This window comes from Pleurodeles waltl, chromosome 11, assembly GCF_031143425.1.
Source record: "Pleurodeles waltl isolate 20211129_DDA chromosome 11, aPleWal1.hap1.20221129, whole genome shotgun sequence".
NCBI lineage: Eukaryota > Metazoa > Chordata > Amphibia > Caudata > Salamandridae > Pleurodeles > Pleurodeles waltl.
In genome coordinates, this window is record NC_090450.1 from 33,923,488 (window position 1) to 33,943,400 (window position 19,913).

The window sequence follows — 19,913 nt, forward strand, 5'->3', positions numbered from 1 at the left end:
GCGGTGCGGTCATTCAGCGGCGGTACCTTGGCGGACGGCCTCCGCCGTCCGCCAAGGTCAAAATGACCCCCTTAGTGTGTTAGTCCCAATTCAAAGCACTTCCTAACCGGCAGTTTTCATTTGATTTTAAGTGACCAGAGAAAAGTTAACGACTATCCCTGCTTTTTCAAATGTTGCAAACAATCAAACATATTGAGAAAACTGCATGTCTTGTATGGCTTAACTGTGGCACAATGCAGTGACTCCTTTAAAAACTGTCTGCTTCAATCATTAAAAACTCAAGTATTCCAAACATGTATCTGGTTTTAGGCATAGATTACAGTAATAATAACCAGATGTACATCTGAGACAGTCTCCAAAGAATAGCATTGTGTTCACATAAGCATTCCCATTGAAGTGTGACAGGTCCTTCTAAAATATGGTAAGCAGCTTGTTCATCAATTGAAACCCTGGCAGACACTTGTAGGCAACGTTGTCATCATTTGGTTCCTGAGAGTAGCTGATGACATCCTAATTGCCTTCCCTGATCTGGTCAGGTACTGTCAACTGCATTCCCATTGAACAACATACTTCTTCAATGATATCTCACCGTAGTTGAGCCTCAAAGACACCACCGACTACTCAAAAACATGAAGCATCACAAGGCAAGACAGTCCTTTACTTGCCTTTTAGCATCAGTTCTGTGGTGTCTGAGTTCGGTTTTGTTGCTTAGGCTATAAAACAAGAGCTTTAGGAGCAATATCCTTTGAAATGGTAATATGAATCGGTGTTATTTACCATAACATCTGGAACCACCAATAATGTAAAATATCTGTAATATTTACATGGCTATGGCTCACCGGCCATCTCAGCCTCATGAGACAATCCGTCTAATGAGAAATTGCACCCAATTGACCTATTTGGCACTGATGACTCTTCCTCAAATTTGATGGGGTTCCATGCTTGTGGAAACAAGGAACTCAGTTCTATATTCTCCATCAATGAATTGGGGCTGAGGGTGTCAAGATTTCCCATACCATCTTGAGAGGCTGTGTAACTGCCCAGCATAACGCTGTCAGCGAGCAACTTGTCAGAAATAGGCAACTTAGAAGGCATCTAAAGGGAAGGAGGAGATGCCGTAAGAAAGTTATCAGAAGTGTCCCATATGGCTCCGTTGCCAAGTAGTCTGCTTCCCTTCTGGCCTGGGCTCCCGTTTCAGAGTGTGCACAGCTCTGTGCAGCAGCTGTGGCTTCAGTTGGGTGGCATGCTCTGTTTTGTAGATAACAAGCTTCCTTCAAGGCCCAGAGACACATCACTGCTACTGTAGGAAGTTGGCTCTGTATGCACTATTTCAAAGTAAGGAATAGTATGCACAGAGTCCAAGGGTTCCCCTTAGAGGTACGATAGTGGCAAAAAGAGATAATTCTAATGCTCTATTTTGTGGTAGTGTGGTCGAGCACTAGGCTTATCAGAGGCTAGTGTTAAGCATTTGTTGTACACACACAAGCAATAAATGAGGAACACACACTCAGAGACAATTCCAGGCCAATAGGTTTTTGTATAGAAAAATATATTTTCTTAGTTTATTTTAAGAACCACAGGTTCAAGATTTACAAGTAATACTTCAAATGAAAGGTATTTCATGTAGGAACTTTGAATTAGCAAAATAGCATATACAGTTTTCACATAAATGACATATAGCTATTTTAAAACTAGACAGTGCAATTTTCAACAGTTTCTGGGGGAGGTAAGTGTTTGTTAGTTTTTGCAGGTAAGTAAACCACCTACGGGGTTCAAGTTTGGGTCCAAGGTAGCCCACCGTTGGGGGTTCAGAGCAACCCCAAAGTTACCACACCAGCAGCTCAGGGCCGGTCAGGTGCAGAGGTCAAAGTGGTGCCCAAAACACATAGGCTTCAATGGAGAAGGGTGTGCCCCAGTTCCAGTCTGCCAGCAGGTAAGTACCCGCGTCTTCGGAGGGCAGACCAGGGGGGTTTTGTAGGACACCGGGGGGGGACACAAGTCAGCACAGTAAGTACACCCTCAGCGGCACGGGGGCGGCCGGGTGCAGTGTGCAAACAAGTGTCGGGTTCGCAATAGGAATCAATGGGAGACCAAGGAGTCTCTTCAGCGATTCAGGCAGGCAAGGGGGGGGGCTCCTCGGGGTAGCCACCACCTGGGCAAAGGAGAGGACCACCTGGGGGTCGCTCCTGCACTGGAGGTCGGATCCTTCAGGTCCTGGGGGCTGCGGATGCAGTGCCTTTACCAGGCGTCGGGTCTTTGAAGCAGGCAGTCGCGGTCAGGGGGAGCCTCGGGTTTCCCTCTGCAGGCCTTGCTGTGGGGGCTCAGGGTGGTCAACTCTGGCTACTCACGATCTCGTAGTCGCCGGGGAGTCCTCCCTGTGGTGTTTGTTCTCCACAAGTCGAGCCGGGGGCGTTGGGTGCAGAGTGCAAAGTCTCACGCTTCCGGCGGGAAATTTGTGTTGTTTCAAAGTTGCTTCTTTGTTGCAAAGTTGCAGTCTTTGGGGAACAGAGCCGCTGTCCTCGGGAGTTCTTGGTCCTTCTAGATGCAGGGTAGTCCTCTGAGGCTTCAGAGGTTGCTGGACCCTGGGAACGCGTCGCTGGAGCAGTGTCTTTAGAAGGGGGGAGGCAGGCCGGTAGAGCTGGGGCCAAAGCAGTTGGTGTCTCCGTCTTCTCTGCAGGTTTTTCAGTTCAGCAGTCCTTCTTAGGTTGCAGGAATCTACCTTGCTGTGTTCTGGGAGCCCCTAAATACTCAATTTAGGGGTGTGTTTAGGTCTGGGGGTTAGTAGCCAATGGCTACTAGCCCTGAGGGTGGCTACACCCTCTTTGTGCCTCCTCCCTGAGGGGAGGGGGGCACATCCCTAATCCTATTGGGGGAATCCTCCATCTGCAAGATGGAGGATTTCTAAAAGTCAGAGTCACCTCAGCTCAGGACACCTTAGGGGCTGTCCTGACTGGCCAGTGACTCCTTGTTTTTCTCATTATCTGTCCTGGACTTGCCGCCAAAAGTGGGGGCTGTGTCCAGGGGGCGGGCATCTCCACTAGCTGGAGTGCCCTGGGGCATTGTAACAGGAAGCCTGAGCCTTTGAGGCTCACTGCTAGGTGTTACAGTTCCTGCATGGGGGAGGTGTGAAGCACCTCCACCCAGAGCAGGCTTTGTTTCTGTCCTCAGAGAGCACAAAGGCTCTGACCACATGGGGTCAGAAACTCGCCTCTCAGCAGCAGGCTGGCACAGACCAGTCAGTCCTGCATTGACCAATTGGGTAAAATACAGGGGGCATCTCTAAGATGCCCTCTGTGCGCATTTTTTAATAAATCCAGCACTGGCATCAGTGTGGGTTTATTATTCTGAGAAGTTTGGTACCAAACTTCCCAGTATTCAGTGTAGCCATTATGGAGCTGTGGAGTTCGTGTTTGACAGACTCCCAGACCATATACTCTTATGGCTACCCTGCACTTACAATGTCTAAGGTTTTGCTTAGACACTGTAGGGCATAGTGCTCATGCACCTATGCCCTCACCTGTGGTATAGTGCACCCTGCCTTAGGGCTGTAAGGCCTGCTAGAGGGGTGACTTACCTATGCCACAGGCAGTGGGAGGTTGGCATGGCACCCTGAGGGGAGTGCCATGTCGACTTAGTCATTTTATCCCCACTAGCACACACAAGCTGGCAAGCAGTGTGTCTGTGCTGAGTGAGGGGTCCCCAGGATGGCATAAGATATGCTGCAGCCCTTAGAGACCTTCCCTGGCATCAGGACCCTTGGTACCAGTTACAAGGGACTTACCTGGATGCCAGGGTGTGCCAATTGTGGAAACAATGGTACATTTTAGGTGAAAGAACACTGGTGCTGGGGCCTGGTTAGCAGGGTCCCAGCACACTTCTCAGTCAAGTCAACATCAGTATCAGGCAAAAAGTGGGGGGTAACTGCAACAGGGAGCCATTTCCTTACAGCTACGGTCTGCTGTCAAAGTATTTTTGGGATGCAAAGAAATTCACTGTTTAAATGAAGCCAACCGGATGGCAGCAGACCATGACAGCCTGAGTCGACATGGTGTGTACTTTCAAGTTACCAGCACAAAATGTTGGCATGTGCCTTTCCACCATCTAACCGGTCTTGGGTCATGGCCCAATATTTATCTGATTGATTGCTTGGCTCCTGGGCTCCTAGGTAGCCCATCTACACTTCAATCATTAAAAACTCAAGTACACCTTCGCTCAAGCCTCTTCAATAGTGTACAAATCTAAATGCATCTTGGTGTACTTAGCTAGGTAATTACCCATGCCCGCACAGCTTCATCAGCCGCTTCCATACGTTTTGTATCTGGCAAAATCAAGGCTCCTGTTAAAAATGGGGTCTCTAGTTGGCAGTGGTTTGCCCCCTGTCCAATTAGGGACCCGCACTGTAGTCCGGATAAGGGAGTCACACAGCTAAGAGAACCCCCTGCTCACTCCCTTGGTAGCTTGGCACGAGCAGTCAGGCTTATCCCGAGGCAATGTTTAAAGTATTTGTACACACAGTAACATAGTGAAAACACCACAAAAGTGCTCCACACCCGTTTAGAAAAATAGCCAATAGTTATCTGAATTAAACAAGACTAAAACAACAACAAAAAAAACATACACAAGCAAAGCTATGAATTTTCAAAGATTAAATCTTAGTAAAGCGCTTAGAAACACAATATCTCCAACTAGGGCTATCACAACCTCTTGACGGAGTCATTCCCAACAATCAGACGCCACCCGCGAGGGAGTGCAGACTGCTCACAGAGTAGCACAGTCCCCAGGGACAGTACTGTTGAAAATGATAAGGAAGCAAAGATGTTACACAAAGTTGGGGAGGTCAGGCGAAGCTGGAGCAGGTGCGGTGTCGGTTCCTTCTACAGGGGAGGTTAGGTGTTGGTTTCTTACTGCTAGGCAGGAGAGGTGAGGCGAGGCATCGGTTACTTGTGATCTTGCGGGACGCGAGGTGTCGACTTTGTGGTGTTGTGATCACACCACAGGGCCGCTGCTGCTGAGTTGAGTGTCATGGAGTTTGGTTCCACAACACTCAGGACTCGCGCTGTGGCGGGACTTAAAAGGTGCTGCCGCATCCTTGGGCCTGTGGCGTTGGTTGCGATTGTTGTACTCAGCAAAGACCGCAGCTCCGGTGCAAACAACAGGTCGGACATTGGTGCTAGTTCCGAAGTCGCTATGGGCGATCGATGTTCTTGGTTGCACCAGAACTCACTCTTAAGAGCCCAGGGCCTGGATTTGGCACCACTTGGCGAGTCAGGACTCTCACTAAGAGAACCCAGGTACTAGCAGATGAAGTCTTTGATGTCTCAGAGGCTTCTAACAGGAGGCAAGCTCAGTCCAAGCCCTCCGAGAACCTTAGGAAGTAGGATGTAGTAAGCAAAATCTAGTCCTTTCACTCCCAGGACAGAAGCAGCAGGCCAGCACATCAGAGCAACAGGCAGAGTGGCAGTCCCTACTACAGCTCTTTCTCAGTCCAGAAGGATTCTAAAGTTGTGCTCTCAGAGGTCCAATATTTATCCTTATTTCTGACTTTGAAGTAGGCAAACTTCAAAGAAAGTCTTTGTAGTGCACAAGATCCTGCCTTTCTTGCTGTGGCTCTATAAACACTCCAGGTGGTTGGAGACTGCTTAGCCCTATCAGGTGCAGGTGTTGGCTTCTCTCACCACCCTTGCCCAGGAAGACCCACCAGGATATGCAGGGCACACCTCAGCTCCCTTTGTGTGACTGCCTAGAATGAATTCACAAACAGCCCAGCTGTCATCCTGACCTAGACATTTATTCCATAGCCAGACGGAGGCACAGAATGGTTAAGCAAGAAAAAGCCCACTTTCCAAAAGGGGCATTTTCAAACTTAAAATTCAAAACTAGCTTCACCAAGAGATGGATTTTTAAATTGTGAGTTCAGAGACCCCAAACTCCACATCTCTGTCTGCTCCCAATGGAAGATTACACTTGAAAGATATTTAAGATATTTAAAGGCAATCCCCATCTTAAACTATGTGAGAGATAGGCCTTGCATTCGTGAAAAACAAACATAAGTATTTCACTGTCAGGACATGTAAAACACACCATTTCATGTCCTACCTTCTTAAATACACATGGGACTGGCTTAGTTCTACCTTAGAGGTGACTTACATGTAGCAAAAGGGAAGGTTTGGGCCTGGCAAGTGTGTTCACATTCCAGGTTGAACTTCCAGTTAAAACTGCAAACAGAGACACAGCAGTGGCAGGTCTGAGACATGTTTACCGGGCTACTCATGTGGGTGGCACAATCCTTGCTGCAGGCCCACTAGTAGCATTTGATTTACAGGCTCTGGGCACACACTTTGCACTGTACTAGGGACTTACTAGTAAATGAAATATACCAATCATGGATAAACCAATCACCAATACCATTTAGACCAAGAGCACTTGCGCTTTAGCACAGGTCAACAGTGGCAGAGTGCCCAGAGTCTTAAAGCCAGCAAAAACAAAATTCAGCACAGGATCAACTTCAAGGAGGTCAGAAGCCATAAAGACAGGGGAAACCAGGCCAAGAGCTGACCGTTCTAACAACTTCCATATAGTTTCATAAAGGTCTACCTTTCAGCCATCTCTTTGCTATGTTTTGTTTCTGTTTTGTCATAACTATGCTTACAGCACATAGAGAAGACAGTTTTTTGTGTTGATCCATCCTATTTGCCAGTCTCCAGTTGCATGGGAGGTGAATACTGTGTTTATGCATTTTGTATGAAATCCACATTTTCTGCGTGGTCCTCCTGGATTGTTTTCCTTTTACTGAACCCTATAATTTGCTTGTTTTAGAACTCTATGCACTTTACCCATGCCAAGCATGGGTAAAGTGCCTGTGCTCCCCTTTTACACATGATAGGATTGGCATATCCCTAATTGGTATTTTTAACTTGTAAGGCCCTAGTTAGTTTTAAATGTACCCAGGGCTTGATAGTTATATGAAACTAGTGGGCTGCAGCACCTATAGTGTTGTCCACTACAATGACAGTGCAAACATGATTTCAGGCTTACCAGTGTAGTATGACTAGAAGTGTAAAAACTGTAGTTCAACCTTCAGTCAGGTGAGCCTTCTTGCTCACCTGTCCATTATTGTTTGTCAACAGCTGACTGTACTGATTCAGACATGTGATTCTCTGTAAGCTCAAATGCTCAAAAATAAATTGTTTGTCTCAATATGTTTCATAACCATTACTGTTCTTTGTAGATTCGCATGGAACCCATCCTTCTACTCTTCCTTTGAGGCGTCCCTTTTTTATTCATTTGTAGTATGAAATCTGAACTGTAGAGTTCTTTGAAGGGAGCAAGGGGTTGGGAAGAGTGTTCTCACCTCATTGGCTGAAGATTTTACTGAGGAGGTCAAAAACTATTCTGTGGCTTTGTAGGGATGGTCATGCTGATTAATGCTTTTTAAAATACTAGTGGGGACTTAAGACTGAACTAAGGATTCAGACATAGGAGTCTCTGAAAAATGTCAACTCTGGAGGGCTAATTGCAGGTGAGTAACTCATTTATCACTCATCATTGCTGCAAACCGGTGCATACAATTCCTTTTTAGAGCAGCTCTTAGTTCTATAAATGTGCTTTGTGGTCAACTTATTAATGGGAGTATTCAGGGACGATCCTGAACAATGAAGATCGCATACCAGCAATTATAGCTTCCTTGTAAGTCCCCCTCTTGTCACTTGTCTTCCACATCCACCCCTCCTATGAAGCAGGAAATTATGATTTTAAATATTTGAAATGCTTGTCCATGTAAAAGTTACACTGATGCACAGTGTCTCTGACGTCACACCCTCCTTGAGGTGCAGGTTCACATTAATGTTTCTTTGACTTTGCTCAGGCCTGACACTGACCAGAGATGAGGAGAGTGAGACTGAGAGTGAGCAGAGTGAAGGCTCGGAGCAGCTGGACAGTCGCACGGTGTCCCCCCAGCTGGATGATATCAAAGGTGAGCACCTAGGGAGCATAATCCCCTTCAGCGGTCCATCGGTGGACCAGAGCGGTTCTGAAAGTGAACTGCACTCCTGCTTCTGGATCACGTTGCTGTATGCAGGCTAAAGTGGGATTTAAGGCTTGGGAGTTTAAGTGTGTTTAGACCATTTTTGCAGTCCATACTGCGAAACAGCTATTGCTGTATACTGTGTGCATCAGTAAACCTGAAATTCAGGTTTGAGAAGAGATGTGTTTGCAGCAGATAGATTTTGAGCATTGCCCTTCCTAGCCACAAAGGTGTGCATTTTGTTATTAAAAGTCACTACTACTCGTTCTGTTTTGAGCACTGTAAGCACATTTATCTTGATCAAGACATGAATAATGCAGAACGTATTCTTTCGTATAATGGTGTATAGAGGAAACACATCATTTTAGTAAATATTTGAGGCTTCATTTCTTTGCCCAAGTCCAAAATGGACTTATTTTAGTAATCAATAGATAGCCACTCGGGCATTTGCAATGCAGATTTGTGCATCAGCATCCTTTGATCTGTACTTTTTTATGTTATTTATGTCGGTAATGCACTCTTTAAAATTCCATCTCTGTATTAAAGTACAGTTTTGCTACTGAAATACGCTCTTCACTGTAGGATTGTTGCTCAGGCTGTAAGGAGATTCAGATGAATCCAAGCCTGTTAATGGAAACAGTCTCTTCTCTGTCTCAAACAAAGGATCATTTGTGTGCACTACATTTACAAACCGTTAGAGCATTGTTTCAGAAACAACTCTTCTCTTCAATCTCCAGTAAAACCTGGTTTGTGTTATTGGAAAAAAATAATTTTGTCACTACATGAACATTTGAAATGTTGATTTTGGATTGGGATTACAAGCCATGATCCAAATACGAAGAAACAATACCTGGATTAATTCTTACAAATATAATAAGCCTGCACAAGGTTTTACTCACTTTACTACTGCATTGTAAATGATGGTTCTTTACTTTATCTTGCCAGCAAAGTTGTATATTTTCATGCTTCTCGGAAAAATCGTTCCAGTGACTTTTTACCCCAGTAGGGTTACAATTTACATCTCTGCATCACCATGTCTTTTGCTTTTTTTAACTAAATTACTTCTTGTGCACTATAACTGCAATTTACTTCTGGTATGAACTGTGCTGGTTCTGCTTTGGTCAAAGCCGCATTGACGGAAAATATTTTTGAGCACTCTGGCTTTCCTAACACATAATGCCACTTTTAAGAAGATGAATTTTAATAATGTATTTCCTTTGGACTAGTTGTTGAGAGTAGATTCTCGTTCCTAAAGTATGTGAAGCAGTGTGGTTTTGTGGCTCCCAATTGTAATTAGGAAATGTTCATGACACATTATGGAATCTCTGATCTGTGTATGTATTTCTTCAAGATTTACCACATCCTTTGAACTTTTAGAGATGTGATCATAATATCCAGTTACATAAAAATGGCTACAAAGAGAAACATACAGTTCTTGATTCCAAAATCACCACCTTTTAAGAGGATCTAAATTACTGCAAAAATGGCAAGGGATTTTTTTTTGTCAGGATCGTGTATGTGTGTGTATATGTGTATCGGTTCTCATGAAGGCACCACTCTGTGCCCTGAACAAGTCTAATGAGTGGGGTTATTGGTCAGTATGCTCTCTGGAATGAGCATCCTTTGCAAACTTAATTCTTGCAGCCCAAATAAAGCACTGTCCTTAAGTTGCTTAAATAGTGGTTATGGCCGATGGACAGAAAGCCCCTCTTAAACGGCCATCCCTTTCACGTCCATTTAAACTGAAGCATTAAAGTTCTACACGCCCAAGAGTGGATGAATAGCATTGACAGAAATCCGCATATCTTTCAAAAACCCTGCAATACTAATGGCTTTGGCCCTCCTTGAACATCATAATTTCTGAGTTAGTGCCTAGTGCCAAGGCACAGATATGTTTCAGGTGTACCTAAAGCACACTTCCATAAAATATCTGCGTATTAGTATCTAGAACTACAGAACACCAAAGGATTATGTCTTCATTGTTGCAGGCAAATAACCATTGTAGACTGCTGTGAATACAGCACCTCTGGGCAAGAGAGCAAGACACTTCTCTCCTCCTGCCATCTCTTTAAAGTGTGTAAGCTAAAATGTGGGAACCACAGTTCAGAAAGCCATAATAATATGCACCTTTTTCACTTAGCTGACTGATGGAGCCCTTGCATTGCTATACTGTATTCTGCAAAACATAGATAATCTTGCCACATTTGCAGAATTTATTTTGCTTAAGGGAAATGAATGTTCCCTTTTTCCACTACAATGTTTTGGAGAGATGAAAGACCAGATTTATTGCTGCCTCATTTCTACTGATCCACCTAAATGTTGCTCAATGCCAGATGATGATGGAGCTGTAATGTTTTTCCTCAATAAATGGTTGAGGTTGGGTTTGTGGGGAATTCATAGTCTGGGAAATAGATGTTTAGAGGACTGGGGCACTGATTCACATTCTCATCTAGCAAATCAGATTTGATCCTTCCTAATTAATATTAATCTGGTTTCATCCTGTGTGGAGGGGTCAGGTATGGAAGCAGCCTAAATCCTGTTCCATACATGTGTTGCTTTTTCAAAACTGGTCACTGAAGTTTATTTATACTTTCCCAACAAGTCCTTTCGCATATTTCAGAAATTCTAGTGGTCCATTGACATGAGAAGAATTTGATTATCCTGTTATGGTGTGCACAAAATTGATTCAGTCTGTTAGTGCACCAAATGCAGCACAATTTTCTGGTGTTTCTTTGGATCCTGGGTCTCCTCTATCATGTTGCTTTTACTTGTCCCTCTTTGTTGCTGAGAGCCATGTTCATATAAAGTAGCTTGTCCACACGTGGACGTTTCAGAAGAAGGATGTGCCATAATGTTTGTGGTTCCCTAAATGTCAACCAGGAGGGAGATGAGAGCAATTGTTTTAGATTCTGCTTCTAAGCTTTTGAAAGTAGCCTGCATTCTCGAAGAGGCTTGCAAACATTTGCAAGCCATTAAAATCTGTGTCATCCACGGCTTGTTAAATCTTCAGCCTAAGAGATATAATTCCACCTCAATGGGATTTATATTTTATTCTAGCTTTTCTCATAAATGGAGCAGTTCTTGTAACAGGTTTGCTAAACTGGAGGTCTCCTTTTCTGAGGGCTATTAGCCGCCTAAAGTACGATTAGCCCCGGCCTCAGAGGCAAAAGCCACTAATGACAGATGGAGAGCCTCGTGCATTCCAGTACATATGGAGAAAGGGGCGATCAGGCTTATCTGAGACTTTGTGCGCATTCCACCAGACAAGAGAGTAGGCAGAAAATTAAAATAGCCCACACTTTGTACTAAAGTGCTGATGCCACCAAGCAAGTGAGTCAAACTCTTCCCAGAACAGATTTCTGGTCTTTTCCAACCATGCATCGATCCATTCATTGGTTCACCCTCCCACCCACCTGCTGATGTCCACTATTTCTTCTTTACATTGCCATCCATTCATTCTTTCATCCATCATTGTCTTTTCACATTCCATCCACCCATCCATCCACCCATCCAATCTGCCATCCATTCATCCACTCATTCATCCACTTTGCCCTCCCATTGATTCATCTACTCCACCCTCCCATCAATCCATCCACTTTTCCATCCATCCACTTGGACATCTATCCACTCATTCATCCATCCATTCCCTCTGCCCTCCCATCGATCAACCCACTTTTCCATCTTTCAACTCTTCCTTCCAGCCATCTACTCTGCCATCCATCCAGCCTGAGATTCATCCATCTAGACAATGTGCCATCCATTCATCTGCCCCTGCACTCTACCATCCAACAGCCTATCTATTGTACCATCTGCCCACTCTGCCATTAATCCATTCATCCACCTTGCTTTCATCCACCCACCCACCCACCCTGCCATCCATCCGCTTTCTCTCCATTCTGCAATACATTCTCATCTTTTCACCCACTCATCATCTATCCTTCCCTTTACTCTGACAGCCTCACCTTTCTATCCACGTATCATTCACTCTCCATCCCTTTACTCTGCCTTTTCACATGTGCATTCACTCACTCATCCATCCACATATCCATGTACTTTACCATCCTTTCCTGTGTCCATCCACCTATCATTCAGTCATTTTCACCCACTCGCTATCCACATATTCATTCATCCACCCACTCATTCATCCATACTTACTTTTCACCCTTCCTTCCAATATTCTTTCTTTCTTTCCCTGTTATATTTACCCAGCTGTCTTTTTTTCCTTGCTACTTCTTGCTCCTCTGTTAATTATGAACTTTTTTCTGCTGGGTTGAAGACAAGAGGCTCACAAAGAACCTCCTCCCCGCTGTAGCTGCTAAAGCGGGGGGTTAATGACGCCCCTGACACCCGACCGAAGGCTGCTGTGGTGGCCTGCCAAAGACGCATACCATTCTAACATTTTCTTGACTTCAGTGTCACCTTCATGGGTATTCTGTTACTCTTTGGGTCCTCCTTCACGACTTGTGCCCATTCCTCCCATTAGAAAATTGTGGCTTCTACACATTTACCTTTCTGAAACAAATAAATTATTTGAGAGGGACAGTATGATGATGCATTTGTAGGATGTGAAGCAATTCTAATGTGAAGAAAAGGGTCTGCGAGTCCCAAATCAGTATGTATATCATTTTTCCTATGAATGTAATAGAAAGATTTCTTGCAATATTCTGATGCATATGGGATCAGTTCCTTCATAGCTCTCCGTTTCTCTTGTAGTTTTTCACAATGAAGTGCTGGGGACATTACAAAGAGGCATTGAGGAAAACATCTCCTACGACAACCTTGTGCTGGAAATCAACTCACTAAAGTATTGTTTACTTGTTACTTCTCTGTCTTTCTCCTCCTTCCAGCTGTTTGAGTTATATCTATGTTGAGTGCCTGACATGTACATTGAATAGACTTTTGTGTGATGCATCACTGCCAAATCAGACATGTACTTTTGGCACCTGCCAACTGAGGAAAGAACTCGCTGTGTAAGAGTTTTGGAGGTTAGATTTCCCTCCTTGTTCAGGGGTTATCTGAACTCCACGTTACTCTTTTTGCTTTGATCTGGCACGTTTGTCAGCTTACTCAGATTAGCCTAATATTCTTAGCTTCCTGTTAGTACAATGGTTGCCGCAACCAGCCTCCTTGTTCTCCTGATAAAGTTGCAACTCTAGGGGGGTTTATGTACCATTGACCACCAGGACTGAGGTTTTGCCCACTCTGAGGGATAGGCTGTACTTTTAGAGTTTTATCTTGAGGTCCGGGTGATGACTTCTTATTGTATATGATTCCAGTATTGCTTTTTGGGCCTTCTTAAATTGTCTTTCTTATACACCAAACCAACTGGGAGCCTTGCTGTGCCTTCACTTGTGCCATTGTATCGCCGATTTTTGATCCTTTGGGCATTTGAAGCACAATTACGTTACTGATTTGCTGTAGTTTCAGTACAAGCCATTGCTAGACCATGTGCAGTTAAAAATTAAAAGATCATTAGCAGATTATTAGGTTTGACTCTATTCTTAGGCCCACATGCTCCTTAATGGTGTCAAAGGGTTACATAATAAATCTGTACAGTTTCGGCTAATGGGTGTTTTGGTTAGCATTATCTATTTTTAGACCGAACAATGTTGTAGGAGCTAGTCAGTGAGCAAAGTGTTGCAAGTCGAATAATGTTTTTTTTTTTTCTTACTGACTAATCTTTGTTCTTGTAGGTACGCCTATAACATCACCCTGAAAGAAGTGATGCAGGTGCTAAGCAAGGTGGTGCTTGAGTACCCCCTGAATCAACTGGATGAGACACTTGATGCAAGCCAATACTCTGCAGCAATGATTCCAGTGAGTGACTGCATAAGATCTGTTTGTCTGAATCCCAAGATGTTTGCCTCTCTATTCCTTCTTTTTTTATCAGCAAAAACTAGGGCGTTGTGCCTGGTGCATTTAATGTAAATTCTAGCCTCACACACTTTTGTGCCTTGCTCGTCTATGAAGAGTGAGCAGTTTTAGGCATAAACTTTGCCACCCACTTCAGTGTAGTGTTAAGATTTTGAAAGAGAAAATACATTTGGTTCATTGGAAGTAATCATGAGCCCCCGGGCACTTAAAGCATTCATTTAGCCCACTAATTTTTCATATTGATATCGAAAATATGGTCCTATTAGGTGTATATTTTCTTGTTAACTCCAGTTGGGCCAAATGTTTGAAATCTATATTTCAGATGTAGTGTTTGTCAGGTGGTATCCTGACAACGACTTTCTAATACCATATCTATTTTGTTTACTATAGACGTTTTGGAAAATCTTGATTGTTATCCTGTGATAACTTTGTGTGGCTGATATGTACAGATGGAAAAAACATACTGTGTGCTTTGCTTTATTGAATATCTGTGGGATGAGCTAAAACTGTCATCTAGTCTTAGATTGCAGTACTAAGAAAAATTTATTCAGGCATATAATTTGTTTAGTTTTAAGAGGTTTCTTGAACCAAGGTAAGATAGATTCAGCTGTGAGCTGAAAATATTAAAGGATTCAGCAAACTCATTGGGGCAACCAACGTATAGCTAAAACCTAAAATAAAACTTAAAATTCCAGTTGAGGAGTTTAAAGAATACATTTTAAAAGTAAAGTGGCAATATCTAGTCAGGCATTGTTATCAGGTAATTTAGACTGCAATTCCCGGGGTTATCTTCGTATTTTAATTTTGTTATTTATTTTGGGTATTTCTCAAGGCCAGACCTAGCCACAAGGGAAGTGAAGTGTATTTCTTAAAACATAACACAGATGCATATTAAAAGTGTCACATAAGTAAAGTTTTTAACAGCAGACGTCGCTGTTCATTCAATCAAAAGAGGAACTTAATGGAATGTTCACTTATAACACTTGTTGGTAGCAAGTGACTGTAATAGGATGTGGTATAAAAAAGGGGTGTGCATGGTGCGGTTTGAGAGGAAGGTTGGAGGCATATTGTTGTCAATATGTACCTTGAACATGTGAGTGTTCAAGTCTTTATGAATGATGGGGAAATATGGATTGAGTCTGATGGTTACAGGGATCTAGTTCCACAGTCTGGTTCCTGCGCAAGAAAATACCTGGTCTAAGGTAGTGCTTTTCTTGGTTGTCAAAAAGGAGCTGGCTTTCTACCCCTATCATTTTCTCGACTTCTGTCATTTCCATTCTGTCCTTTAGATATGGTGTAAACCCAAAGTGTCGAACTCTTTGTGGTTATGCGGACTACATAAAAGTTAATGCTTGGGTCTAGGGGAAAGCCAGTAGAGTTGATTTTTAAGTCCTGGCTCTAGACAGCGCATGCGCTGTCTCGAAAGAGACATGTTGTATCTACTTTGTGGGCTTCAGCCTGCCCATAGGCGTCTCATTTGCTGGCTCCATTGTCACTCGTCTAATCTTTATCCCGATTGGTCCATGGCATGCATTCGTCATGCCCTTTTCCTGTGTTTAGTCTTCCCCCAAGAGCAGGGATCAATTACTAATATCCGTACACAGAGGGCATTTTAGGAAATATTTTTGAGAGCTCTTCTTTATTTGGATAACATCGCTTTTCATGAGCACTCATGTTTACATTTGCTCAGAGCATTTCTCTAAACGGGCCTTTAAATCTTGTTTCTTTGGTTAACCGCGCTTTTCACAAACAATCATGTATAGATTTGGTACAAGCAATTCTATAAGCAGGCTTGTAAATCTTGGTCTTATCCTGTCACATTGCAGTACAGTCCGGTGTTGCTTGCCAGTTACCTTACCCTCTCCTGATTCGCAGCTAGACCCTTCCCCCCCACCCCGCACCCCCTTATTGCTGCATGCTTTGTGCATGAGCGATCGTGACAAAGGTTTCCCAACTTTCATGTACTAGAACACATAGTGGGCGATGCAAAAGCTAGTCTGTCTAAATACATTATTTAACAGATGCTTTAATGAATGCCCATACCTCGACGGCTGACATGCTCCCCGCGTGCATCTTCATTTACTTTGCAGAAATGGCATTTGTGAAGGAAGTGGCCACATACGGAAAGTTGTGCAGCAAAATAACTAACATTCAGAAACATGTGGACTGATCTCCTTTCCAAGCCTTTTGAATTAGGCAAAACAGTGAACAAAGAGAATGCTAATGGATTTCGGCTGGTGGGATGCGTGCAGGATCAGAGCATGTCACTAACGTGCGACTCTTGTGACATTTCCTTGGGCATGCTGTGCAAAAAAACTCTTCTGGGGTTAGGGATGTTCCTGTAGCGGGTGGACTAGAACGATTCTGTCAAAGGAAAAGTAAACTGCTCCATGCCTACCGTAAAATTAGCTGGGTCTTGCACGTGGAAGAAAGACTCCAGGGCAGGGTTGTGAAACCAACAAGAGTGCTGACTTTATACCAGTAACACTGATGAGCGTTATGCGAGATTCAGTGGTGACATAACTGGCAACACCAGCCACGGACAGTTCTTCAGCTGAGAACCCATATATTAATAAAGCCAACCCAGCGCTGTACACAAATGCATTAACATTGCCAACGCCTAAAGCGCTTGGATTGCCAGACCAATTGGCTTTGCCAATGCTTCTTGGTTATGTAATCTGATTTATTTTGTTTGCTTTCGAGACCAGGTCTGCTGCTTTATGTACTATGGTTTGGAGAGATGCTGTTTTGGATTTGGGCAGGCCTGCTAACAGAACAGCGCATCCTTATATGTGACAAAGTACTTGGGCTTGGACAGCTGTCCCGAGGTATGCAGATGCAATGCAGGATATAATTTTTCTGAGGCAAGGTTCTTGAAAGAAGGTTTGTGTCAATGTCCAGAGCTTTTGCAAAAGGTACCAGTGAGGCCAAGTGAAAGAGGATGTAAAGCCATTTTTACATTAAGAGAGAGGAATTGCTGTAATACAGAAGTCATTTCAGCCACTATTTGTTGAACCATTCGGCTTGTGTGGAAAAAGTAATCTGATTAGGATTCACGTGCCCTATGCATCATTTGCCAACCTGACAGTCCTAGTGTTGCAGAATGTTCATGTCTACTATGAAGGTGTTCTACGTTTCTCTTGCTTACTCTTATCCACCTTCCAGATGAGATCAATAATATGTTTCATTTCTTTGCCAATCGAGAGCAAAGTCAGAAAGTACGACATTGGAGGAGAATCCTTCAACATGAAAGCATTTGTTGTAGAGGTATCCATTTTCAATGGACTAGCCATCAGCAGGCCTATTCCTTCAGAGCCTTCAAGAACTAAGAATGTGCTTTCAACAACCCATGCGTCAAGCTGGCCCTCTACTTGAGAACTCCAATAAAGAAATGTCACTTTTACCTACAAAGCATAGTGCCCAGGAAAGATTTTCCGAAGCATTACCACCAAAACTCCTAGGTGAAGAAAGATTATGCCTCCAAAGCTCCTAGAACTAGATGCACACCTAGAAAAGTTATTTCCAAACATTCTCTTTATCTTTGCCCTATTAATCAACAAAAGAATTTCTTCGAGATTGGACATAAATACAAGACATTACTGTCGAGTCATTATGGGGGACGTACACTATGACTTCTTCAATGAGATCCCCTAACACAGTTGGGTGACACATCCACTTCTCACAAGGTCCTCATCAGGAAGCCACAGAAGTAAAACTACTATTCTCAGCTGTTTATTTTAGTTTGTCTAGTATTTTCAAGATTCTACAAAATTGACTCCAACTTGATCTGTGATGCGTTTATGGCCAAAGCAACTGTGACCCATTGTAGGCTATTCCTCACGCTAGCTTTAGCAAGTTGTGCAATTTTGCATTTAGTTATAAAATATACATCTTCTAAGCAGAATCTTTCATATTTTTTCAGGCAAGTTGGATCAACAAGCAAACTATTACTGCTTCGGCAATGAGAAAGTTTATTTTTCACAATTGACGTTGCTTGTGCGCACCCACTTTTGGCATTCTTCAACATATAATTATGGAAATTCATACAATTGTTTATTACTGGTCTCCCCATGGATAAAAAGCTTGAAAGTAATTAGTAAGGCGTTCTGGTACCAAACCAAGCCACAGTGCTGCAGCAGATGTTTCTAATCTACTAGGTTATAGCAGTTGCAGAATAGGTTCCCTTGTTAGGTGGTGGTTTTACAAATGAGAAGAAAATATACTAGATGGAGTTACTCATTCTTAATATGTCCTTTCAGCTTTACCAGCTATTTTGAGTCTATCCGTCACAGGAGCAGCAACAAAGATCCCGCCATCCATCTCTACGGCAAAGACAATGTCTAGGACTTAGTCACCCCTACCTGACACTCTACGCATAATGTTAACTGTAGAAGGTAGAGGCATGCATCATAAAACACGAGTAATGAATATTTTGAGAGACTGCTACGGAATGATCTAAACCAGTGATTTAGACCAATACCCCGCCCCCCACAGGTCGTGGACCACAGGTTTAAAACTCCTGGTCTAAACATTACCCTCTGGGCAAGGTAATTTGAGAATTGTGTTTCACAATTTATAACAGTAGGGGTTGTCACACTGGTACCAAGACTCTGGAAACCAAACATTCACTTGAATGTAGAAAGAAAGAGAATATAGACCTGATCTATTCCTAAATCCTGCACTAAAGCAAATTCTTGGACAGCTCTATCAGAGACTGGATGCATGCTACGGTCTTCATGTAGCATACTTTAGCACTCCACTGGATCAGAAGCATTGGAAAGTGACCACTTCCAATGAATACTTTTAACTGCAGATTCCTCCTTTAGAATATTCACAGGTGCCAGACAGGATCTGAACCTAAAAACCAAAGTCATGCCTCTTGCAGGTCTGTCACAGAAATGTGTTTGTGACAGTCTCTGGCAGGGTTTAAATCCTGTAGTTTTTGGAGGTGACATAGTTCCCTTGCACACTGTCTGGAAATGTTAGAAGAAAACAAATCTTGTCAAACCAAAGAGGAAAAAGGGTAACCGATCTCTGGATATGCATTTGAAAGCTCTGAAAGAAAGGAACTGATGGTGTCCTTAGCTATTTCTGATTGAAGTGACGCAGATGTGGAGCCTTATGGTCCTCTCTATTGGTGTACTGGAGCACGGCTGTACAGAGATTCCAGATCCAGTCTTGAACACCTGTGTATACTCCCAAGGTGAGGATTTTGTGGTTAGAAACCGTATTCACCATAAAGAACATTATCAAAGCAAAGTCGTTCTTAGGTTGAGCACAGCAGTGCGCAAGTGCTGCTTTTCCGACGTTTTGGTATGTATCTGGGCTTTTAACAACACCCACCGCACGCCCATCACTACCACTCATTCGTGGGCCTGCTCTTCAAAAATCCTTTAATTACATTGGTAAATGGCTTACGTTTGTCCCTACTTGGGGAGGTTTTGTTACTGCCTTGGCCATCGCCCCTGTTACTTGGCTAATTGCACTTTTGCCGATACATTGGACTGCGAGCAAACTTTTTCTTTTTGTGTGTCTCCTTCACGCTGATGCTCACGTGGCCGTGGTGCTGTGAATCGGCTCGCTTTTGTGAAATTATTTTACTTTTCATTTTCAAATTTTTTGGCAAGAAAAGTCGGGTTAGGAGTTTACAACCTATTAACTCTAATTTGGGAAAATGCGAGACCCATTGCATTGCATTTGCTTGTTTCTTTTGGTTCAACTTACTGCCATTTGGTGTGAAATTGGAACAAATGCATCTAAATCTCTGGCAGTAGTAGTGGTGTCTGTCAGGAGAGAGCAAATCTTAGTCTACACATTTCTGGCTGACTGCATGCTAAAAGCCAACCTCTGTAAGAGTTTCAGATTAAAGGAAGCGTGTTGGTTTAACATTAATCTCACCACATCGCTTCCAGCCTCGGTACAGGTGATTCACTGTATGGACACTTTCAATATACAAAGCAAATGTGTGACCATTGGAGGGAAGGTGGTCTGCTTTCCAGAAGAAGTTTTGTCTTCG

General features: G+C 43.3%; 1 protein-coding gene across 1 annotated transcript in view; it reads left to right on the forward strand.

Moving 5' to 3' along the window:
• Nucleotides 1–19,913, forward strand: part of EIF2B5 (eukaryotic translation initiation factor 2B subunit epsilon) — an 88,528-nt gene that overhangs the window by 59,915 nt on the left and 8,700 nt on the right. The window contains exons 11-13 of the mRNA XM_069212936.1: nt 7,865–7,972; nt 12,737–12,827; nt 13,717–13,840. Of these exons, the coding sequence (XP_069069037.1) occupies nt 7,865–7,972; nt 12,737–12,827; nt 13,717–13,840 (323 nt within the window). The remainder of the gene's footprint in view (nt 1–7,864; nt 7,973–12,736; nt 12,828–13,716; nt 13,841–19,913) is intronic.